The following is a 26,094-nucleotide window of genomic DNA, read 5'->3' on the forward strand; positions in this document are numbered from 1 at the left end:
AGAAATAAAGTAAAATTAGTATTTTTCTGTCTGTTTCCTTATTTATCCGTGCAATATAAAAATATCCCAAAAATAAAAGTCCTCAGGATGACATGCCAATTTAATATGACTTTTTCGGGAATATTTGAGGATTTACTGTGCAAAAATTACTGCGGGGGGAGCTGCCTGGCCACGAGGGTGGAGGGCGCGCCCTACCCCTGGGCGCGCCCCCCTGCCTCGTGGGCCCACGGTGGCCCTCCTCCAATTATTCATGCACCCATCTTCTTCTTCTTCCTCCCACAAACACGAAAAACCAACTCAAGCACGAGTTCCAACCCTTTTTGTTGTGATTTTCGATCTCCTTGCTCAAAGCACCTCTGGCAAAACTGCTTGGGGAGATTGTTCCTTGGTATGTGACTCCTCCATTGGTCCAATTAGTTTTTGTTCTAGTGCTTTATTCATTGCAAATTTGTGCTTCATAGGTGACCATGTTCTTGAGCTTGCATGTCAAATTTATATGGTTCCAAGTAGTTCTAATGCTTGATATAGGCTCTAGGCACTTATAGGAGTAGTTGCTATCAGTTTTATTGAAGTTGGTTCACTTTTGTTTGAAGTTACTAAGAATTTCAGATTATTTTAGAAAATAATGAAGAGACTTTTGAGGGGCTCATTGAGCCGAAGCTCAAAGGATAAACAAAATGAAGAAGCACAGAGGCCCAAATATAATTTGCCTCATACCGCGGAGATCCGGCCGTGTGAATGGCCTTCTGATAATTTCTTGAGACAAGCCGGGATTTATGAGGATTTCTATTCATTGATTGAGAATGTCGGCCTCATCGACTTCGTCCGCGACCAACATCCTCAGTCCCTATCTTGTTACATGGGCGCCGTTCAAGCCTACCGGAATCTTGCACCAGCCCCGGAACCTGAACCACAAGATGAGCCTCCACGACAATCTGTTTATTCTTGGGATCCAGAGATGGCTGTCAGCCAGTGGCAGTCAGAGTCTTCTTCATCACAGTAGGATCCCAACTATTCTTCGTCGCAGTACGACCCCAGCTACACCTACGGGTATCCGCCAGGCTATCCCTGGCAATAAACCAACTTAGGCCAAAAGCCTAAGCTTGGGGGAGTACGTATTTCTCACCGACATTACATTTATGTTCACACACACTCATTGCTAGATGTCGGTGCTCATACTCTTTCACTGTAATATCCACGCTAGTTAATTTTCTTTTTCCTGCTTTCTTCTTGTGTGTTTGTTAAATCTTAAGAAAAACAAAAAAATTAGTAGTTGTTTATTTTTCTGCTGTAGTAGTAACAATTAAAAATAAAACCCAAAAATATTTCCCATTCTTCTTTTGCTTTTTAGGAGCTTTCCCGTGTAAATAGTTTTTATTTCTTTTCTTTTCTTTGGGGGTCGATAGGACAAGACCATGATTACATTGTTGAAGTGGCTCTTATATGCATTATTGTTGATTTAACCCGGAGCCTATATTGCTTTGTCTTCTCCTGTTTATTGAATGCTCGCAGATTCCAGCTTAGCCCAATGCACATGCACTCTTATTATTATTCACATCGTTCGGTCATGCAAGTGAAAGGCAATTATGATGAGATATGATGGACCGACTGAGATGAGAAAAGCTGGTATGAACTCGACCTCTTTTGTTTTTATAAATATGATGAGTTCATCGTTCTTGATTCAGCTTGTTATGAATAAACATGTTTGCAATAACAATTAGAGAGCATATTTGCTTGTGCCATGCTTGATTAGCTATGAGTTATAATGGTTTACCTTGCGTGCCAACGTGCTATTAAGATGGTTATGATGTGGTATGATGGGGTGGTATCCTCCTTTGAATGAAGTGACTTGACTTGGCACATGTTCACGCATGTAGTTGAAACAAATCAACATAGCCTTCATGATATTTATGTTCATGGTGGATTATATCCTACTCATGCTTGCATCCAATGTTTATTAATTTTAATGCATGTACATGGCTGTTGTCACTCTCTAGTTGGTCGCTTCCCAGTCTTTTGCTAGCCTTCACTTGTACTAAGCGGGAATACTGCTTATGCATCCAATCCCTTAAACCCCAAGTTATTCCATATGAGTCCACTATACCTTCCTATATGCAGTATCTACCTGCCGTTTCAAGTAAATTTGTATGTGCCAAACTCTAAACCTTCAAATAAACATTCTGTTTTGTATGCTCGAATAGCTCATGTATCAACCAAGGCTGCCCTTATCTTCCATGTTAGGCGGGTTATTCTCAAGAGGAGTGGAGTCCGCTCCTCACTCACGAGAAAATGGCTGGTCACCGGGATGCCCAGTCCTATGCTTTATGCAAACTAAATCAAAATTAATTGCAAACAAAACTCCCCCTGGGACCTGATGTTTGTTGGAGGCGCTCGTTGTGTCGAGCAAGCCATGGATTGATGCTTGTTGGTGGAGGGGGAGTATAAATTTTACCATTCTGTTTGGGAACCGCCTATATTGTGTGTAGCATGGAAGATATCGCCATCTCTTAGTTGTTACATTGACAATGAAAGTATACCGCTCAAAATATTATTTATCTCTATTTCAAAACCGAGCTCTGGCACCTCTACAAATCTCTACTTCCCTCTGCGAAGGGCCTATCTATTTACTTTTATGTTGAGTCATCACCCTCTTATTAAAGAGCACTAGCTGGAGAGCACAGCTGTCATTGGCATTCATCACTATTAATCTATATTGGGTGTGACTATGATTGGATCTCTTTTACCATGAATTACAATGTCTAGTTAGTCCTTGATCTTTAAAGGTGCTCTGCATTTATGTTTTGCGGTCTCAGAAAGGGCTAGCGAGATACCATCTTGTTATATCATATTATGATTGTTCTGAGAAAGTGTTGTCATCCGAGATTTATTATTATGGCTCACTAGTTGATTATGTTATTGATATGAGTAATTATGAGACCTGAGAATTATTGCAAATGTGGTTAGTTATAATCTTTGCTGAAAACATGAATGCTGGCTTGACATATTTACAACAACAAGAGCAAACAGAGTTTGTAAAAGTTTTTCTTTATTTCTTTCAGTTTGTCAACTGAATTGCTTGAGGACAAGCAAGGGTTTAAGCTTGGGGGAGTTGATACGTCTCCGTCGTATCTACTTTTCCAAACACTTTTGCCCTTGTTTTGGACTCTAATTTGTATGATTTGAATGTAACTAACCCGGACTGACGTTGTTTTCAGCAGAATTGCCATGATGTTGTTTTATGTGCAGAAAACAAAACTTCTCGGAATAACCTGAAACTCCACGGAATACCTTATAATAAATAATAAAAAATCCTTGCCAAAGATGAAGACCAGGGGGCCCACACCCTGTCCACGAGGGTGGGGGTGCCCCCCCTAGGGCGCGCCTCCCTACCTCATGGGCCCCCTGGAGACCTTCCGACACCAACTCCAACTCTATATATTGGCTTTCGGGGAGAAAAAAATAAAGAAGAAGAAATCATCGCGTTTTACGATACGGAGCCGCCGCCAAGCCCTAAAACCTCTCGGGAGGGCTGATCTGGAGTCCATTTGGGGCTCCGGAGAGGGGAATTCGTCGCCGTCGTCATCATCAACCATCCTCCATCACCAATTTTATGATGCTCACCGCCGTGCGTGAGTAATTCCATCATAGGCTTGCTGGACGGTGATGGGTTGGATGAGATTTACCATGTAATCTAGTTAGTTTTGTTAGGGTTTGATCCCTAGTGTCCATTATGTTCTGAGATTGATGTTGCTATGACTTTGCTATGCTTAATGCTTGTCACTAGGGCCCGAGTGCCATGATTTCCGATCTGAACCTATTATGTTTTCATGAATATATGTGAGTTCTTGATCCTATCTTGCAAGTCTATAGTCACCTACTATGTGTTATGATCTGGCAACCCCGAAGTGACAATAATCGGGCCCACTCCCGGTGATGACCGTAGTTTGAGGAGTTTATGTATTCACTATGTGCTAATGCTTTGTTCCAGTTCTCTATTAAAAGGAGGCCTTAATATCCTTTAGTTTCCATTAGGACCCCGCTGCCACGGGAGGGTAGGACAAAAGATGTCATGCAAGTTCTTTTCCATAAGCACGTATGACTATATACGGAATACATGCCTACATTACATTGATGAATTGGAGTTAGTTCTGTGTCACCCTATGTTATGACTGTTACATGATGAACCGCATCCGGCATAATTATCCATCACTGATCCGATACCTACGAGCTTTCCATATACTGGTTTACGGTTATTTACTTTCCCGTTGTTACTGTTACAATCACTACAAAACACCAAAAATATTACTTTTGCTTCCGTTACTTTTGTTACCGTTACCACTACTATCATATTACTTTGCTACTAAACACTTCGCTGCAGATACTAAGTTTCCAGCTGTGGTTGAATTGACAACTAAGCTGCTAATACTTGAGAATATTCTTTGGCTCCCCTTGTGTCGAATCAATAAATTTGGGTTGAATACTCTACCCTCGAAAGCTGTTGCGATCCCCTATACTTCTGGGTTATCAATGGACATTGGCTTTCTCATGTTGAGTAACAACAGATTCTCTGGCAATTTCCCATCATTTCTAAAAAGATTGAGACAATTGAAGTCTCTATATCTATAACATAATAGTTTTTACGGAAGGTTGCCATTGTGGATTGGAGAGTTGGCTGAATTAAGATTTCTGGGGCTAAACCATAATACATTTTCTGGAGAAATCCCACCTACCATCTACTAGCTGCCTATCTTTACTAGAGAACTTCTCTATCTTCGTGTGCAAACTCTTTCTGTTGCCATGAAAAAAGCTTGTCTTTAAAGCTTGTTTTCCTTCTACGTGTGCAAACTCTTTCTGTTGCTAGGTGTGAGGACTTGAGTAGCTATTTGACATACCATCATCATGAGGATTGTTATTTGCTATATTTTGCATGCTCACATATTTATTATATTTCAATTCCTTCAGCTGACTGGAGCTACACTTAATTACCAAAGGGGTCAAAGTCCTGGAACAAAAATTCAAAGCTAAGCAAATTTACTCTAGAAACCGCTTCATACCATTCACACAGAACGACTATTGCCATGAAAAAAAGGTTAAAGCCACTCGGGTATTTGGATGAGTGTGTTTGTGTTGTGTTGCTTATTTTCATGAGCCATCTGTTTGTTGGTCAATGAAAAAATGCAATTAGTCTGAACAAGGTACCGACCGACCCTTGACACATTACTTAATTTGATGCTGAAGCACCATAAAATTGGGGAAATACAACCACACATTGTTAAAACCATCCATTTATTTATGATCAATGAGAACATAATTTAGTCTCTACACACAACAAATTACAAATGGCACGGAAACAAGACCAACAGACAGCTATGTACAAAGTCATAGGAGCATTCTGGCTGGCACATTGTTTCTTGAATCTTTCGTTTACTTGCCTACCAATTTTCCTGCATGATCTTGGCCTGTTCAAATATGAACCTGCCTTCCTTGTACTTCTGGGACTCCTCGTAGGCTCTCTCATACTTCCACCCGAGCACCTCGCGGCAATCACGGCAATGGATGTCGGCGACCGTGTGGAGCCCCGTCATGAGCTGCCTGTCCTCCTTGGCCCCTGTGGTGACGTTCATGGCGTGGTAGGAGAGAAACGCGCGGCCATTCCTCCCCTACGACATCAGCCGAAAGAACAAAGGTACTAGTATTTATATCCTCCAAACATAAGCAAAATTGAGATAGACGGATCATAGCGTATCGAGGTCGTGACATCTGGAGCTGATATGGATAGATATCACACATCTCTGGTTGGCTGAGTGAAACTCCGCTATGTAAATATAGAAACACAAGGGCTAAACTTCATTCTCAGATTGTATTGTTGGACTTGGACCTCTCCACTGCAGTTGATGAATGAACCTATTTAAAGTGCCTAGTTGATACTACAACAGCAGCCAAAAGAGCAAAGGAGAGACAGTATCAGTAGTATGTATTTATCCTTCAAACACAATCAAAATTGAGATGGACAGGTCATAGCATATCGCGGTCTCAGCATCTGAATGGAGTTCATGTGACAGCCTCAGATGACTAACTGCTGGTACAGATAGATCACAGTATTTCTCTCTGGTTAACTGAAGGAAACTCCGCTATTTAAATGTAGAAACACAAATGCTAGCTAAAGTCAGCTTTTTTTAGGGTTAGCTAAAGTCAGCTACATAGACGTTCATTCTCAGATTGTTGGACCTCTCCACCGCAGTTGATGAATGGACCTATTTAAAATTGCTAGTGGATACTATTACTGATTTTAGCTCGGAATCCCCAACCAGCCCTACATATATTACTAGTCCATCAGTTCCTATTTATTGATTAAGCTCTGCCTGTCCACTCTTGATCCCTAACACAGGCCCAAAGGCCAGAAGTCAGTAATGACCAAGGAAAAGCAAATAAATTATCCTTCACTGGGTGAAGTTGTTCACCTGGAAGGCCTTGGAGATAGTATCATCATGGAGGCAGACGTGGTTCCGGCAATGGCGGCAGCTGTACACCCGCGGCCCAACCAGTTCCGCCATCTCTCTGCTGCAACCAATCCGATTCACCAATTGAATTAGGAACCTAACAACCACACAATGATAGTGGACAAGTACTAGTATGTGGTGCTCCAGAGTAGTAGAATACATAAACCGGAATGACCAAACAATGACTAATAACCATTCCAAATTACAAATGTCATGGAAATAACACCGACAGACTGGTAGTTTTAAAAAGAAGAAAACATACATGGTTGGTTGAATCTCTATTCCATTTCTTACCTATTCTTCTGCACGATCTTGTCCTTTTCAAATATGAACTTGCCTTCCTTGTACTTTTGGGATTCCTCGTAGGCTCTCTCGTACTTCCATCCGAGCACCTCTCGTACTTTCGGGAGTTGCATAATCTCATAGTCATAGGAACATGTATAAGTTATGGAGACAGCAATAACAATAAACTAAATGATCATAGTGCTAAGCTAACGGATGGGTCAAGTCAATCACATCATTCTCTAATAATGTGATACCGTTTATCAAATGACAACTCTTTGTCCATGGCTAGGAAACTTAACCATCTTTGATTAACGAGCTAGTCAAGTAGAGGCATACTAGTGACACTCAGTTTGTCTATGTATTTACACATGTACTAAGTTTCCGGTTAATACAATTCTAGCATGAATAATAAACATTTATCATGATATAAGAAAATATAAATAACAACTTTATTATTGCCTCTAGGGCATATTTCCTTCACTATCAACATACAATTGATCCACACGCGCGCTCATATGATGGGCACCAAAGTACAGCAACATAGCCACAAGCAAATTAAACCAATCACAACAATTCACGAATTACCAATAGGAAAACAAAAATCTACTCAAGCATCATAGGATGTCAACATATCATTGGATAATAATATGGAGCATAAAGCATCATGTTCAAGTAGAGGGTACAGCGAGTTGCGGTAGAGTGGATCGCTGTAGATAGATGGGGGAAGGTAATGAAGATGTTGGTGAAGATGACGGAGTTGTTGGAGTAGATCGTTGTCACACGATGATTGCTCTGGCGGCGTTCCGGCGCCACCGAGAGAGAGGGGGGGAGAGAGCCCCCTCCTTCTTCTTCTTCCTTGGCCTCCCCCCTAGATGGGAGGAGAGTTCCCCCTCTGGTCCATGGTTGCCATGGCGGCGGAGGGGCGGGAGCCCCTCCGAGATTGGATCTCTCCCTCTGTTCTCTTCTGTTTCGCGTTCCTGATTTCTGGCCAAAAATCATTTCTTATATTCCTGGAGATCCGTAACTCCGATTTGCGCTGGGATTTTAACACGGATCTTTTTTTCGGATATAAGCTTCCTTGCGCCCAAAGTAGAGCAGCAATCACCTTACGAGGTGGCCACCACCCACCACCACGCGCATGGCTAGGCTATGCCCTGGTGTCTTGTGGGGGCTATGGGCCTCCTTTTGCGTTGATTCCACCGCCAAAAAATCACATATATTCCAAAATAATTCTCCGTAAAAATTTAGCATTTGGACTTCGTTTGATATGGTTATTCTCCGAAACAAAAAACATGCAAAAACAGAAACTGGCAGTGGGCACTGGATCAATATGTTAGTCCTAAAAAATGATATAAAATGTTGTCAAAAGTATGTGAAAGTTGTATAATATTAACATGGAACAATAAAAAATTTATAGATACAACGGAGATGTATCATACACCTACACATGATCTAAAAAAAATCAACAATCGTCTTGTAAACATTTTCCTTATGTATGACCTTTCACATGTGTCTAAGCATTCTACTTAGCATAGATATAAGATCATACTTTTAGTGTCCATTTTTGGAAGTTCAAAATAATACTCCATCTGTTCTTTGATATTAGGCGTATAGTTTTTTGCACTAATATTAACACATGGGTTGGGAGGGAAAATTTTGTTGGTTTTGCACGTAAAAGCTCCTGGTGCAAACACGTGAGACTACGAGAAAAATAGTGAAATCAGGATCCTCTTTATCCCGGGCAGTTTACTTCCTTATTTAGCCTAACAAATCCCACAATATCCTCTCTGATTACTCTCCTCTGATCGCAACCTATCCCTCGTCCCCACACATTTTCCCACGAGCGACATGGAGCGCGTAGCTTTTTACTCTCTTCCGCGCGGCATAAATGTAAAAGCCTCGGCCAAATTCAAAATTTCTCAAGATTCTGCTCACAGAAAATTTTCAGCACATGAGGGAATGGCAATGGCGCCATTGAGCGAAAATTTAATTTTCAAATTGGAGAAGACGGGGCTATATATCATCCTTTCCCCACCTCGCCATCTCATCACAATCGCCATCCCTATCCCCCACTCGCCATCTCTATCCCCCACTCGTCATCTCTCTCTTCTGGTTGCCATCTCCAATGGCTAGTCGCCTCTCCGAGTGGATCAACTGGGATGACCTTGGCAATGAGTCGAGAAGGATGCGGCCGAGTTGAACTACTACTACGAGTGGGTCGTACCCGATCAATATATGTCCAATTTGGTTCATTCATTCTGGCATCCGTTCTGCAATCCCTAGCTTATTGTGTTATGGTGTTGTCATAGATGAAGACCTGACAGAGAGTACCGATCGGCGTCGGGGAGGAAGACTTGCCTAGCAGGTGGAGTAAGGGGTCTGGGTGTGGCACTTGGACGAGGAAACATTGGTCGATTGGGACTTGATGAGAATGCGCTGGCCGATTAAGACTTGCTCAGTGTGTACGTTCAATGGTTAACCGAGCAATGGCGCAGGAAAACGGTCGTGTCGTGCTGATTCTCCATGTGAATAAACAAAGAGAGGCGGCCAGATCGGTTCACACGAGCGAATGAATAAAAGGACCGAACAAGATTTCTTTCCTCTAAAGCTAAGGGTCGGCCGGATATGCACTTATACGTGTAATTTTCTATTTCCTAATTAACTACAACGTATGCACAACACACACAAGATGGGGCTGTGACATACAATATGTTTTGATTGTACCTTGTATAAGGGTAAAAGTGTTAAGATGAATACACCTTATAATCTGAATTTTTTTTACAAAAAAACTATACACCCTACATTTATGGATGAAGATAGTAGTGCTTACTTATTTATATTCAACTTTTTTACTTATTATGACTCTATTAATCATAATAATGTTTTAACTAGTATAATATTTCTATAATTCTTAGAAATATAAAGCACATAAATATGTCAATGGATATTAGTTATTCATCTTAAAGTAAAATCATGTTTTGCCACAAATGTTATGTTACTTTCTTTGTAAGATTTCATTTGAGACATTGCCAATAAAAGTTTTCGTTCATGAATCTCTCTTAGGTAGAAAATTAATAAAGACAAAATGCACATTACTTCATAGATTATTGTGGTGAATTAGATCATTTGTTGTGTGTTTATATGTTTTCATGTCCAGATTATTATTTTTGAATATCCTGATAGAACACTATAGAGCATACATATCCACAAAAGAAGTCCCAATAAAGGTTCAATATAGTATATGAATATATATGTAGATAAATACAAATAATAGTACAGGAGATGTGTACAAGTGTCCTCCAATAGTTAGAATTGCTCATAATTACTCCGTTCCTAAATATTTGTCTTTTTGGAGATTTCAAATGGTTACCACATACAGATGTATATAAACATATTGTAGAGTGTAAATTCACTCATTTTGCTCCGTATATAGTCACTTGTTAAAATCTCTAGAAAAACAAATATTTAAAAACAGAGGGAGTATTATTTTACTCTCTCAAATCCACCTTAATTGTCGTTAAATTGTACTAAATCAGTGACTATTAAGATGGATTGGAGGGACTACTAACTTTTAGGGTTCAAGCATTGGTTTACTCACATATTTGGTTTGCATTGTGTACCGAAATAGAATCATCTGGTGCCAGCCATTTCAAATTGGCTCAAGAATTTAATGATGACTATTGCGACCCTATGGTGTCGGTCCTTAGAGGCACGTGCATGAAAAGTTGTCGATAGTTAACAACAAAGTAAAGCCGGCTCTGGCAGGGGAGCGGGAACAACATGTTAACGGCTCGTTCTGGTGGTGACAAATGGTGTAGACTCGGTGTAATATATATTATTCTTAGGATCTGGGCCGTTTTTTGCAACAACAAAGAAAGAAATAGAATAATTTGTTGTCACGACTGCAAGGCAACATGTCGCTCTTCTTTTTTGCGAGAAAAAGTTTCAATCTATTCATCCTCAATCATGGTAGTACAATGAACACTAGAAATAATAAAATTTAAATCCAGATCCATAAACCACCTAGCGACAACTACAAGCACTGAAGCAAGCCGAAAGGGCGACGCTGTCATCGCCTCTCCATCACCGGAGCCGGGCAAACCTTGTCGTAGTAGACAGTCAGGAAGTCGTCGTGCTAAGGCCCCATAGAACCAACGCATCAGAACAGCAACCGCCGCCGATGAAGAGTGTAGATCCGAAGGATCCAACCTGAAGACATAGGAACGCAGACGAACGACGAACAGATCCGAGCAAATCCACCAAAGACAGATCGCCGGAGACACACCTCCACACGCCCACCGACGATGCTAGACGCATCATCGGAACAGGGGCTAGGCGGGGAGACCTTTATTCTATCTTCAGGGAGTCGCCGCCGTCTCGCATTGCTAAGTAGGACACAAATTCTAACAAAACTCAAAAAAAAATTCTAAAAACGGAGCCCTCCCACCGGCAACATGCTGCTCTACTCGGCCTGTGCGGCGGCGCTGGGATTGCGAGCTCCCCCTAGTCAGTCATGTGTGGTCTCATGTGTCGTGGATGATTGAGTTTTCTTGTATTTTAAGTAGTAGAAAGTTGTCACGATAAAAAAGAAGTAGTACTAGTTAATTGGAACACTTGTTTTCAGACAAGTGAGCAAAGTTTCAAGGAAACTTAGTGGGCTGCTGCAGCTTCATCTCTGAAGAATAAAATTGTGTCCTTTTAGGTTGGATTTGCAATGCCATCTCTGAAGTATTACTTGAAAACCAGTTCTGAACTTCTCTGTTCATTATAACGAATAACTGCAAATTTAGCACATACCGACGCCAGAGAGGGAGCAGCTGCACCACGGGGTGGATATCTTGGTTAGCTGCTCGGCGCCGCGCTGCGGCAGAAAGGGGGGCAACGGTGGGTTGATCGCCGAGCATTCCAACCATTTTGTATCTTAATGTCTGACCTAATTTCGTCACTAACTGTACACTGGACAGGCACACATTCAGTCAACAACTTTTACTGGCTTGCAAACAAGCAAGATATCAACCATGCCATTTTATGTCATGCAGTGGGCTAACTTGTTGCAGAATGTAGGTAATATTTTGACTTGTAAGGACACACAATGGATGCCTAATTACTCTACTCGTATAACAGAATGTCAATTCTTCAGAGAAGTTGCAACCAAAGCCATTTTCCCTTTCTTGTGGTAAGGAAACGCGAGTGCTTTCTTTCACGCTTCTCACATCTTTGTGAGTGACCGTCCAGCGGTCCAGAGGCCATGCCTAAGCCTGAGATATGTTGCCATTCAGTTTACAGAAAGAAGGGTATAGCAGCTATACTAAGCCTGCAAGGATTCAGTTAATTACTGTCAAGCACTACGTTATACGGATACTTGGATATGTATCGGATATGCGATATGGGGATACACCCGATACGCCAATTTTCTGAAAATATAGATATGGCGATACGTTTATATATATATACTACATATATTAATTATTAAAAATATTGACAACAAAATAGAGCTTCTAGGTCAAAGCATGCCTCAATAGGATTATTCCCTTTGTTTTCTTGCACTTGGTCCACTTTCATTAACTGACAGTGGGATTTTCCCAGGTTTGTTGTTTCAATCAGTGCATCGACTCTCTCTTGCTCGCCTTTCAATTGAACAAAAACATTGTTTTGGCATGAACTGGCACCCATGTTGGGTATCTTCAAAAGGTGCGCCTTTACTATTGAGGAGATTTAACATTGAACGAGGTGTTTCAGGTATTCAAAAAGTATCGCAGAAGTATCCTAGAAGTATCAAACAATATTTTCTTTTTTTAAAATCAAAAAATCGAGTGATACTTATGGGATACGTATCGGGTCGTATCGGGGCAGTATCCGGATGGATACGCGCACTTTCTGAAGTATCCGCGCAACGTAGGTCAAGCATGGATCCGTGTTGATTGCAGTTACCAAGGAGAGCACAAGATTTAGTGACCATGGAAATACCCTCCCATTATATGACTGGCTGAAATACAACAGCTGGGCAAGAGACGCTACTCGCTGATTGACATCGTATCAGGTTTGGGCCAAGTCCATAGAAGATCTTAATCATAATGTGAGTATTGCAGAAACTATATATCACACACAGTAAAGACTAAAGAGCAACCAGAAAGGATGACTAATTAATTAATTCACCCGACAATTCACTAAATTTTGGGCTGAACAGAATGAAGAAAGTTAGCATCTGCAAATGCAGTGTCCAAAGAGAAACAGAAGGTCAAGGAACAGGGCGGAGGAGTTGGAGAAGCACAGCCATCATGACCCATGCCATGCCGTATCCTTAACAGAATCTCTTCATAGGTTTTTGTTGGCAAAATCTATTCATAAGTGGTATTGAAAAAAAATCTCATCATAAAAAACAATCGTTACAATTACTAAGCCAAGGAATATGAAAGTATTGGAAACGGCATTCTACTAAAATAATTTTCAAAAAAAATAAAAACACTCATAAATTTTATTTTTTGTGAACTTTCCACAAATATTAACAGATTTTAAAAATATTCACGAATTTAAACAATGTACTTAATTTAAAACTTTTTCACGAATATCAGAAAAGTATTCATGGATTCTATGAAATGTTCACAAGTTTTATACTTTTTCATGCTTTTTCAGAAATGGTCCCAAATTTTGAACAATGTTTGCGGACTAAAAATGTTCACGGATATGAAAAACCATCACAGATTGTTAAAAAATGTTCACAATTTTGAAGAAAACATTTATTAATTTGAAAAAAGGTTCAATAATTTAAGTTATTATTACTGAACTTTTAAAAATAATATTAATTCTGAATATATTTGCTAATTAGAAAAACAAAAAAACAAATATAAAACTGAACATGAAAAAAGTGGAGGATTTTTTTTAAAATTGATTGAAACCTTCCACAAACTGGAAGGACTGGACAACATGGCCAACCCAATAACATCCAATGGGGTCCACATTTGCTCGACTGCCTCTGTGCTATGCACGAATGTTCATTCCCATAATAACCCTTGAGAGAAAAAGAAAAAAATTAATTCCAAAACCAAAGAAGGGCGCGGCAAAGCGTGTGTTAACATCTAGTGAATAAAAAAAGCCACTCAGGATGGCTTCCTTGGCGCACGGCAGGAAGAGAGGCGTGACTTTGTCTCGATGGCGGCAAGGCGTAGCCACCGCCTACCTCAAGTGTAAAAATGTGTGTACATTTTAAAAAACGATCATGTAGTGTAAAAAAAATTGTTTGTGCAAGTTAAAAAAATGTTTTGCACTGTTCGGAAAATTGTAACATTTAAAAATGTTCATACATTTTACAAATTCTGTTTATGATATTTCAAAAAAAATGTTCGTCATGTGTTGAAAACTGTTCAACGTGTATTTAACAACCTGTTCAACTTGTATATAAAAAAAGTACATCGTGTATCTTTAAAAAATGTTCAACGTGCATCTAAAAAATGTTTCACATGCAAAAATGTTTAAATGTATTAAAAAAATTATACCCCACACCTCAATATGAACTTCTAGGTTCACAAAAATTCTAAAAACTTGTCAAAATGTCATTAATTTTTAAAAACCATCTATGCAACCATGGTTTTATTTTTTTTAATTCTTTAACACAAATTCATAATTTTGGTTTTCCTTCACAGAAATTTATTTTTGAATCTCTTGTTTTTTAACTCAAAAAATTCAGCTTGATTTAAAATTCAGGCGCTGCCCAAAACAGTGTTGTGCGCCCAATAACGCCCAGTATATAGTCCAATAACGTGTACTAGGTTAAAATTGAACCCTAGCACCAGGCAGGCCCAGGCCGCACGTGCCGAGCAGCCGCGGTGCAAACTCTCTGTTTCCGCACCGGACCGATGGCGGCGCAGCGAGTGGAGCGACGGCGTCTCCCACCGACCACCTGTGTCGCGGGGTGGGGCAGCGGGCGGTGAGCAGGTTCGCCGCAAAGCTTTGTTTCCGGGCAGGAGCGGCGTCGGAGCTTGCCGGAAACAAAACTCTGTTTCCGTGAAGCGTCGTCTACTTGCGGTGGCGACTCCGTGAGGCCTCCGGTTTGCTCCCGAGCTCCTCGATCCAAAAACTCCCAACTCTGAAACTTAGGAATGCTGAATGATGAATGGGTTGAAAGATTTTCGGTGTGGTCGCAGCAGGTTTGTCATGTCGACGTTCGCCGGTGTATCCGTCCTTGACGGCCACAAGCTCCTGCGTAACGTCGGGCGTGTGGTCAAGGGCTGGCGCGAGCAGCGTGTACCACCTGCTGTTGGTCAAGGGCTACTCTGGCATCAAAAAAGAGTTGCCCAATGGCGAGAGCTGGTGCACTGAATTGTTCAGGGTGGGAGGCCATGAGTAAAGCAAAATCCACGTCGAAAATCCTAAACCTACGAAAGGCTCTACGTAGCTGCTACATAAACTTCCATTTAATCCTCTTCTTTAATTCAATCAAATAGCTTCATGTCAGATCAGTTGGTAATCTTATGCAAACCATTACGTGGATGTAACACTGCTCAATCCACGTAGGCACAAACAAAACCATGTCAGCTTCGAGAAAGTAGGAACTGACGAATGGACCCTTCCCGCCGTATGGGCCTCTCAACTGACGACAACCCAACCCATCGCGGCCTACCCGGTTATATAGTCTGTCTCCCCCAATCGATCGCTGCCGCATTCTGCATTGCTTCCTCCGTCCACTCCACTCCACGGCCGGCCGCTCACCTCACGAACCTCCGCCTCCAGCGCCCGCCGGATGGAGGAAGGGATCGGGTGGCTAGCGCAGGCCATCCTCGCAAGCCCCCTGATCGACAAGCATGATCCCTGGGTTAGCGAAGCCGGGCTCGCAGAGGAGATCGACGGGCTCAAGTCTGAAATCAAGGGAGTCCACATGGTGGTCTCTGCTGTGAAGGGCAGGGCGCTCGGGAACGAGGCACTGGCTGGATCTCTTGTTCATCTCAAGGAGGTGCTCTATGACGCCCGAAACCTAGTCGACGACCTCGACCACTACAGGCTCCAACAAGGTACGTACCACAGACTCACTTCTCGCTAGCTAGTTGTGATTTTTCATTGCAAAATACTACTGTACTACTGCAGTTGTGATCTATATATATCCGAGCTTCCTTCTTCAGGTGGTGAGTGTATAATATAAATAGCAGATGCACATGCCGCTACGGAATCTAGTTTAATTCGTTGATGTTTTCAGTCAGCTTGTACGCGCGATTTAGCGCGCGCCTTGCTGAAATCTTTCATCTTCTGTTTAGTTTCTTTCCCATGTGAAAAAAGGAGAAAAAATAAACCCTGCCCGGGCTTGTGAAGCCTGGGAGTCTTGTTCTTGCCACTGAACCTGCAACTTTTGGCATGGTTTGTTCCCTAAATGTAAAATTTTAGTTGATGTTCTCCCCGTTCATCTAAAAATTGAAGGTTTGGACGATGGTCATACGGGACCATGCTAACAGTAATACTTGTCTTACTTTTTAGGCAAGCCCGCTTCGATCGAGCCAACAAGTAGCAGCCATGGCAAGAGGCTACGGTCCAAGGCGTGGGACCATTTCGTCGTGACAAGAGATGGTAACGATAACCCTGTGCACGCAGAATGTAAATACTGTCACGCGATAGTACAATGTAAGACCAAATACGGGACAGGAGTTTTGTCAAGGCATGTCAAAAGTGCTAGCTGTATGGAAATAACCCGAGCCCTACCAAGTCACCAACCACAAGACTCTTCCCCAAGGTACGTTTTACGGACCCAAGAACAACGTGCATTTCCTTATGAACTACTCTACATGAACAATCCATGCCTTTTTACATCTTCGCCCTGGCACACTTTATTTTGGAGTTGTACTTTTCTTAGATGCAAAGTGGAATTCCCGCATCACAATCCCTACTTTGCGTACTTATCTATCATTCAATGGATCATCCAAATATATTTTTTTGGCCCAACCACCAACTTTTCATCCAAATTATATCAATCCCTACATTTTGTCTTTTAGGAAACAATATAATTACTTTTCATCCAAATTATATCAATCTCTAAATTTTGTCTTTTAGGAAACAATCTAATTACTTTTCATCCATTTCTGCATCCATCTATACCCCTTTTTGTTCTGTTAATTCATTATTTACACTATCTACTTAAGAACCCTTTCTTTCTTCTTGTAGCATAAGCAATGTTACTGGAGAAGCCATGCCTGTTTCAGTTTGTAATTCATCCAGCAGAAAAAGAATGAGAATTGGTCGTGAGTCAACACAAGTCACCACAGATAACACAAACCTCTGGAACAAGGACGGATTTTCGAGCAGGTTACGAGAATTAATTAATCAGTTGCAAGGCATCCAAGGGGATGTGAGAGGAGTTATAAATATACCTGTGCTAGATTCTGTTGCAGCTTCAAATCACCGTTGGAGTACAACCTATTTTGCATGCCGAAGAACATCGAGTCTTCATCAAAGGAAAATGTACGGGAGATCTGCAGAGAAAAATTTTATCATCAAGTTGATAAGCGAACACAAATCAGCTGGTGGTGTCACTGTTCTGCCTATTGTAGGCATCGGAGGAATTGGGAAGACAGCTCTGGCTCAACTTGTATACAATGATCCAGCAGTGGAAAATCAATTTGACCACAAGATATGGATTTGGGTGTCTAACAACTTTGATGAAGTGAGGCTCACAAGGGAGATGTTAGATTTTGTGTCACAGGAAACACATGGAGGGCTTTGCAACCTTGCCAAGCTTCAGGAGATCTTGAAGGGTAATATCAAGTCAAAGAGGATTCTACTTATTTTAGATGATGTTTGGGATGACAAAAATGACTGCCAATGGAACCAGCTGTTGGCTCCTTTTAAGTCTGACAATGCAAACAACAATTTGATACTAATGACAACTAGAAAACCATCTGTTGCAAAAAGGAGAGGAACGGCTGAACCAATTAAGTTAGGTGCGTTGGAAAAAGATGATTTCTGGTTATTGTTTAAAGCACATGCATTTGGTGATGAGAACTACGAAGAGCAAGAAAGTCTAAGTGGCATAGGACAAAAAATAGCACACAAGTTAAAAGGAAACCCATTAGCGGCACAAACTGCAGGAGCACTATTAATAGAGCATCTCACCGTTGAACATTGGACTAACGGTCTGAAGAATGAAGATTGGAAATCGCTGCACCTCAGTAGTGGAATTATGTCATCTTTGAAGTTTTGCTATGACGAGCTGCCCTTCCATTTACAGCAGTGCTTCTCATATTGTTCTATATTCCCATACGGTTATCAGTTTCCCGCGGAGGAGTTAGTCTATATGTGGATTTCACACGGATTTGTGAAGCTAGACGATTCAAGTGCGAGTTTAAAGGATACGGGATGGTACTATCTAACTGACTTGGTGAACCTGGGCTTCTTTGAGCAAGTCATCTCTTCGGTCAGACAAACTTCCTATTCCATTAGTGGTCTCATGCATGAGTTTGCAAGGGTTGTTTCAAGAAGGGAGTGTGCAACAATAGATGGTATATATTGCAATGAAATATTGCCAACTGTACACCATTTGTCAATACTAACTGATTCAATATATTCCATGGATGATCAGATGAGCAACATACCTTGTAGCAAGAAGTTTGAAGAAAAATTGAGAAGTTCATTTACATCAGTGAAAAAATTGAGGTCATTGGTGTTAATTGGGCAGTATGACTCTTTCTTCTTCAAAGCCTTCCAAGAAGTATTCCAAAAGGAACATCATTTGCGAGTGCTGCATTTGTCTGCAACATCTGCTGATTTTCATTCCTTCTTGTGTAGTAGGGTAAATCATAGACATCTCCAGTATCTGAAACTTCAGGACAGTCATGTTGAGTTGGGTTCCTCGCCTCAAGTTTCGAGTAAGTTTTTCAATCGAGTGTTAGATGGTTGGCTTACCTCTTTACAAACAATTCATCTAGAGAACTGTGGAGAATGCTGGATAGTTCCATCACTGAAAAGGCTTCCGTCTCTTACAAGGTTATTTTTGAGAAACATGCGGAAAGTAAGAGAAGTATCGTTTCCGTCATTGGAGGAGCTAGTTTTAGTTGAAATGTCAGAGTTGGAGAGTTGTGTGTGCACTTCTCTGGGAGATATGAACTCTAGTTTAAGGGTATTGGATATCCGAAATTGCCACAAACTCAAGATGTTTGATTTGCTTGAGAAACATCATAGCTTCAAAATGAAGAAGGGTTCATGGTTGCCCAATCTTAGGAAGTTCATTGTTTACGATTGTCCTCACTTGGAAGTAGTGATCCCTCTTCGGCCTTCAGCCACATTTTCTGAACTTTTAATCAGCAGAGTTTCAACATCTCTGACGATGGACAAATTTTACATGGAAACATTCGAAATTAGGCCAAACAGTCTTTTGGGTGAGTCATTTGGTGAGATGAGACTGGATGAAAAAATCTTGGCATTCCATAATCTGAGGGACCTCAAATGCTTGGAAATAAATTCATGCTGGAATCTGACGTCTATTTCACTAATAAGTTTTCATCAGCTCGTATCTTTAGAGAGTTTGACAATAGGGCACTGCACAAAACTCTTCTCTTCAGATGTTGTGTCAGCGCACACCCATGAAGACATGATAGCTGCAGATTATATAGCCCTACCATGTCTTGATAGTCTCAGTATTTTTTCATGTGGAATAACAGGGAAGTGGCTATCTCTGATGCTTCGACATGCGCCGGCAGTGAAGAAATTGATGTTAAATGGATGTCCAAAGTTGACACAGTTACGGATTGAAGAGGAAGAAAACGGCCAGTCGAATCTCAACCCAGCCTCGGAGGCTTCATCATCAGGATATCAAAATGGTTTGTCAGCAAGCTCAGATCCAGACGGTTTGTGGTGCATCCCGTCGAATCTCACCACTTCTCTCAAAACTATAAATATTGAAAGATGCCCTCATCTAATATTTGACGTCGCCAGATTTACCTCCCTCGAGGAACTACAAATACTCGGGGGATGCCCCAAGATGCTCTCGTCTTTGGTGCACGGAAGACTGCTCCTACCGCAATCACTTGAACAAATTTTAATATATGAGTATCCTCAAGAAACCATTCAGCTGTGCTTTCTGAATAACCGCACGTGCCTCAAAAAGATACAATTATTTTATAGCTCAGCTTTGAATTCTCTAATGCTGCACTCCTGTACATCGTTGGAAGACTTGACAATTAGAGAATGCAAATCACTCACTGCATTACATGGCATGGAATCGCTCAGGACTCTCAGGGCTTTGGCACTATATTCGAACTCAAGTTTGGAGCTTCTACAGCTGAAACCCTTGACACTGCTAGAAGATCTTGACATTGTACACTGTACTTCACTCGTCCCACCAGAGGGCTTGCGATCCCTCATGAACCTCCGGCATTTCAAAGTAGTCGGATCCCTGACAGGGTTTGGAGAGAGTTATGATGGGATCATTTTCCCTAGACTGGAAAGTCTTACTATCGACATTTTGTCTCGCCTTACCACGCCATTCTGCAAGGGCCTCACCAGCCTCCAACGACTAGAGCTATATGATTTGAAAGAAGCAAGATTAACAGATGAGCAAGAGAAGGCACTTCTGCTCCATAGGTCCCTGCAGGATCTCCATTTTCTCAACTGTGATGACCTTGTACATCTTCCGGTGAGGCTGCACAGCCTTCCTTCCCTCAAGAGGATAAAGATCGGATGGTGTCCACGCATCTCAGAGCTACCCAAGGAGGGCCTCCCACCTTCGCTGGAGAAACTTGTTATAGTATGTTGTGATGATCTGGAAGATCTTCCTGCGGGGCTGCACAGCCTTCCTTCCCTCAAGAAACTGAAGATCGACTGTTGTAAGGGACTCTCACGGCTGCCCAAGGAGGGCCTCCCACCCTCGCTGGAACAGCTGGTGATCGAAGACTGCAGCAGCAAGCTCTCAAAACAATGCAGATTGCTAGCAACAAGCAAGCTAAAGGTCAAGATTGATGAGCCCTTTTTGGGATGATTACCTGCTGTCTTGCTGCTGTGCTAAGGTAGGTGCACCTCTTAGTTTCTACCATACTATATTGGTGTCTGTCAACAGAAGATGATGAACACCTTTTCCATTTTAATTGACGTATTGCACATATGGTCTGCAGCTACAGTAATGCACCTGGGAGATCAGATCACCAGCTCCAGTTTGGTGGATTGGAGACGTCTGACGCTATGCTGAAGAAAAGAAAAGAAAAGAAAAGAGGACCGTTATGCAGCTACTTCAATTTTTTTCTTTTCATCCATCAAGCAGGACTGCACTCACAAATGGCACAGAACTAATCCGATTTATGCAAACACCAAAAGTGAACATTTTCCTGCATGTCCCTTGCCTACATTCGTTGAGGAAGGCAGATCGTAAAACTGAAATCAACAGTGTAAATCAAATGTGTCCTGTTCCTTTGTGCTGTAATTATTCAAGGAAAAGACAGAGGAAAGATATGGCTTCTGATGTGGTTTAAATCAATGTGCTTTCCTAGATCTCTGTCGTTAGTCAGAGAGGCTATACTAGTATATCTTGTACGAATATAGAATGGCATCATAGCTGTATTTTGGCCCAACTTCTACCATGCCCTGCAAAAATCATGGAAGGAGCATGTTGCGTACTCGCATTTCAAAAGTTTTTATTAACTTAGTTAATTTGAATTCCTTTTGTTTATTAAGTTTTTGTAAGGGAAACTTGCTAAGCTTGGATGAATTTCCTGTGGGGAAAATTTGATTTTATATAACTAACTTCTCGTGCCAACTAATTTTATAAGCCTATCTTCGACCATGAATTTGACAAATAAAATATGAGTCATATAACAAAAAATTGTACTAACAGAAGTTTTTTTTTCGAATTGAAAAGCCGAGGCCCACCTAAGATAGTACCATTGTACATGCCCTAAGAAAGAAAGGAACGAAGCATACCTGCTCGCTCTCCTGAGGCATCACCGAGGGCAACCAATCCAGCGCGTGCAAGGCAGATGATTCACTGTATATTGATCATCGCACATTACAAGTGTTTATATATACTGGTACACACACACACGAATAGGTAGGTACTGTTACAACAGAAGAGAGGAGATGAGTTATTGCTCCGCTAGGGTTCCCACCCCCGCCGCCGCCGGCGACCTAGCCTCCCCACCGCCGCCGGCCGCCGGGCGCGCGCCTCCCGGCCCGCCCCGCTCCCCCCACTCCCCCCTCTCCTCCCCTCCGCTCCCGTGGCACGCCCGTGCGTGCCCGGGGGGACCCCCTGTGGCTGCGGCCCTCGGCCCCGCCTCCCTCCCCTCCCACCGCCGCCGGCGAGCTCTGTCGGGCAAAGCCCGGGGGGCACGGCGACGGCGGGGCCCTCCTTCCCCGTCCGCTTGTGGGCGCCGGTGCGGGGCGGCTCCTTCGAGCGGTGGCGCTGGACGTCCGCGGGATCCAGTGGCGCGGCAGTGGTCTCGCGGGGCGGCGGGGTGGCCTGCTGGTGGCGGCGCTCCGGCGACCCTCGTTCTGCACGCGGCGGGGCGGCTGCGGTGCTCCCGTCTCAGGAGGTGGCGCGCGACCGGTCTCTTGCCGGATCTGGCCGGATCTGGCTTTGGGGGTCGGTCGGCAGCGCCTGGCTCCGGTGGTGCGTGCCCGGCAGCTCCGGCGCTTGGAGCTCGCCGGGCGACGCGGGTAGGGCAGCGGCCTGGCGTGGCCGCTGCTCCGGCTGTGGGTGACGGCATGGGTAGGTCTCGGTGGTGGCCTACCGGTGTCGTGGCGGCTTCACGGTGACTCGATGGATCTGCCCGCGGCAACAGTCGGCTTCTCCGGCGTCGGTTCGTGTGCATTCGGGCCGTCTCGACCTTCACCCCACCTCCTCGTCGCCCGGGCACTACTCCCATCAATGGGCTGGTCCTCTCCCAGCTGCGGTCCACCGCTCGTCTCGCGTCCGATGCTGTAGGACCGAGCGCGTCTCGCACACGATGCAGCAGGACCGAGCTCGTCTCGTGCACGGTGCAGCAGGACTGACCTCGTCCCCCTCTCGATGCTACAGGACCGAGCTCGTCCGCGCTTGGGGCAGCAGGATGGGTCGGTGGATGCCAGTTCTGGCCGACCTATTGGGTCTCGACGCTGGGGGTTGCCCAGGGGCGCGAAAGGTGGGACCTTTCCGCTCGTCGCTTTCGTTGGGGTGCGGCGGGTCTCGGGTGAGGTGGTGTCGAGGTCTTGGATGCTGGGGCGGCGGCCCTGATGGTGGTTGTGCGGTGCTCTTGGGCAGAGCCCGTGCCTTGGTGCTACCTAGTCACCATGGTCGTGTGGGCGGCGTGTTTGCCGGGGTGTGGCATTCGGTGGCGGTGAATGTTGGCCGAGGTGAAAACCTGCTCTATCTTAGGACGGACCGGCGGCGGCGAAGATCGTTCCCTTCTTGAAGGCGTCGTCGCGGCTCTCATTGCCCGTCATGCGGCTCCGGGGCAAACTCTGATCCTTGGATCGGGCGGCGGCGCTCCGGCGTCGTATCCTTCTTGAAGGCGCCGCTTGGAGTGCATGGTTCGTCATATGTAGCTTCATCTCTTTGGGGCGGTAGTGCTAAGAGTGGTGTTGCTGCGCTCAGCGCCTATGTATCCTGTCTTGGGTGTGTGCGTGTGTTGTGGTGGCGTGGCGTTCACTCTGTGCATTCCAAAACCGAACCGAAAAACCATACCGAAAATAAACCGAACCGAACCGATTTTATGGTTTCTGGTTTCGGTATGGTATGAACTTTTCATACCGATTTGAACTTTGGTTTTTATGGTATATACCAAAAAACCGAACAGTTAACCGAATAAACCGAAGTAAAAAATAAATTTATATTTCTTGAGATGAACAACCATACAAGTTGTCATTTTCCTTGTACATGAGTCAAATTCACTAATAAGCATGTAAAATTTTCTTGTAACATAGTCATTTTTCTCTTTTTAAAATGCTAAGCACGTCCATAACCATCAACAGATGAATTAATGCATGCATATATACTTATATATATAGTCATATACTATTTGTGTAAAATAGTATGTGTTTTGAGTCATAAATTTGCAAATTATTATTACGTCATTTTCAAATTCGCGTCAACTTTGGTTTTTATGGTATATACCGAAACCATACCGAAATAATTTGGTATATACCGAAACCGAACCCTATTTTAATTTCATACCGTATTTACCGAAGTATTAATACCGTACAAACCGAAAAACCGTATAAACCGAACCATGTAAACCGAATAAACCGAACGCACAGGGTGACGTGGCGTGTGTTTATACTGGATGCTTGTAGTTTGGTGCTTTATATATAAAACGGGGCGAAAGCCTTTTTCAGTACAACAGAAGAGAAGATCACGCCGTGCGTGGTTACATGGGCGGACGCGACGTGCACAGGAGCGTGGGCGCCATAGGACTGGCCTGTTGCACACATGGACGAGGTTTCCACCCCCCCCCCCCCCCCCCCCCCTCCCCCAGGCAGCTGAAGCATGGTGCTCTGCAACTTTGAGGCTGCAGTTGGAATCGACAAACACACTAGTAGGGAGACCCTTCGTGAAGATATCGGTGAATTGTGATGTCATTGGGACATGCAAGGCATGCACCTCGCCGAGAGACACACTCACGGGCGAAGTCAGGTCAATCTCAAAGTGCTTGATTTGTCCGCTGATGCTCAACAAGGTTGCTCGACATGTACATGGCACTGATGTTGTCACAGTAGACAACGGTAGCTTGTTATGGTGGGTGACGAAGCTCGGTGAGGGGTTGCCGCAACCAGCAAGCCTCGGCAATGGCATTGGTGATGCCTCTATACTCAGTCTCTGCGCTTGAGTAGGATACTGTGTTCTGGCGCTTCGACAACCAACTGACGAGGTTGGAGCTGAATTATGAATACCTACAGTTGCATATGGTGCCAAAAAATAGCAGTATGAGGAGTAGCATATGATGGTTGTGGGTAATTGGCCAATAAAATGTAGTAGCATGGCCAATTTCCCGATTTGTTTGGATTAATATACTGCAAGTTAGTTGCAGGTGAATAAAAATGTGAAAAACTTTGTTGCATGCTATTGGAAGTTCTTACATGCGGTGTTTCAACTTGATTAACCCAACCTAGCGTGTTGCTCATCGGCATATGGATTTGTGGGGTTGCCGATGCATGAAAGTTAGGATGCATATGTTCATGTTACGAAAATTTTAAGTTGGAGCATAGAGATTATTTTGCTTTGTAGATTGCAAACCCTAGATGACGAACTCTTCATAGCAAGAACGGGCTAGAGACCGTTCGAAGCTTCTTCCCCAGTGGAGTCGTGAAAAAGTTGTTGGGGAACATAGTAATTTCAAAAAAATTCCTACGCACACGCAAGATCATGGTGATGCATAGCAACGAGAGGGGAGAGTGTGTCCACGTACCCTCGTAGACCGAAAGCGGAAGCGTTAGCACAACGCGGTTGATGTAGTCGTATGTCTTCACGATCAGACCGATCAAGTACCAAACGCACGACACCTCCGAGTTCTGCACACGTTCAACTCGATGACGTCCCTCGAACTCCGATCCAGCCGAGCTTTGAGGGAGAGTTCCTCAGCACGACGGCGTGGTGACGATGATGATGTTGCTACCGACGCAGGGCTTCGCCTAAGCACCGCTACGATATGATCGAGGTGGATTATGGTGGAGGGGGGCACCGCACACGGCTAAGAGATCAAGAGATCAATTGTTGTGTCTATGGGGTGCCCCCCTCCTCCGTATATAAAGGGGGGAGGGGAGGGCCAGCCAAGAGAAGGAGGCGCGCCCAAGGGGGGAGTCCTACTACCACCAGGAGTAGGACTCCTCCTTTTCCTATTTGGAGAGGGAGAGGGAAGGAAGAGGAAGGAGGGAGGAAGGAAAGGGGGGGCCGGGCCCCCTCCCAATTCGGATTGGGCTTGGGGGTGGGGCGCGCCCCCTCCCTTTCTCCTTTCTCCTCCTTTCCACTAAAGCCCATTAAGGCCCATATACCTCCCGGGGGGTTCCGATAACCTCCCGGTGCTCCGGTATTATCCCGATCTCACCCGGAACCATTCCGGTGTCCAAATATAGTCGTCCAATATATCGATCTTTATGTATCGACCATTTCGAGACTCCTCATCATGTCCGTGATCACATCCGGGACTCCGAACTACCTTCGGTACATCAAAACACATAAACTCATAATATAACCGTCATCGAACTTTAAGCGTGCGGACCCGACGGGTTCGAGAACTATGTAGACATGACCGAGACACATCGCCGGTCAATAACCAATAGCGGAACCTGGATTCTCATATTGGCTCCCATATATTCTACGAAGATCTTTATCGGTCAAACCGCATAACAACATACGTTGTTCCCTTTGTCATCG

The 26,094-nt window shown here is 43.6% G+C and overlaps 2 protein-coding genes across 3 annotated transcripts in view; one reads left to right on the forward strand and one right to left on the reverse strand.

The window, feature by feature from the left end:
- Positions 1-5,396: 5,396 nt before the first annotated feature.
- The window catches only part of LOC125523044 (protein yippee-like At4g27745), a 53,825-nt gene continuing 33,127 nt past the window's right edge, over positions 5,397-26,094 (reverse strand). Inside the window, exons 2-4 of one of the 2 annotated variants that reach the window (XM_087534414.1) lie at positions 6,795-6,892; positions 6,462-6,558; positions 5,397-5,660 (exon numbers count right to left, since the gene is read on the reverse strand). In XM_087534414.1, the coding sequence (XP_087390540.1) occupies positions 5,433-5,660; positions 6,462-6,558; positions 6,795-6,892 (423 nt within the window). In that variant the 3' untranslated portion in view covers positions 5,397-5,432. Of the gene's footprint in view, positions 5,661-6,461; positions 6,562-6,794; positions 6,893-26,094 lie in introns of both variants that reach the window. The other variant, XM_087534413.1, reaches the window with a different exon arrangement.
- LOC125518050 (uncharacterized) lies at positions 15,502-20,736 on the forward strand. Its single transcript, XM_087535658.1, has 6 exons — positions 15,502-15,790; positions 16,248-16,500; positions 16,929-17,523; positions 17,593-18,177; positions 18,343-18,416; positions 18,552-20,736. Exons 1-6 carry the CDS (start codon positions 15,523-15,525, stop codon positions 20,734-20,736), a joined length of 3,960 nt encoding a protein of 1,319 aa, XP_087391784.1. The 5' UTR covers positions 15,502-15,522.

Source organism: Triticum urartu, chromosome 7A (assembly GCF_056163025.1).
Source record: "Triticum urartu cultivar PI428250 chromosome 7A, HENAU_Tu73, whole genome shotgun sequence".
Lineage (NCBI taxonomy): Eukaryota > Viridiplantae > Streptophyta > Magnoliopsida > Poales > Poaceae > Triticum > Triticum urartu.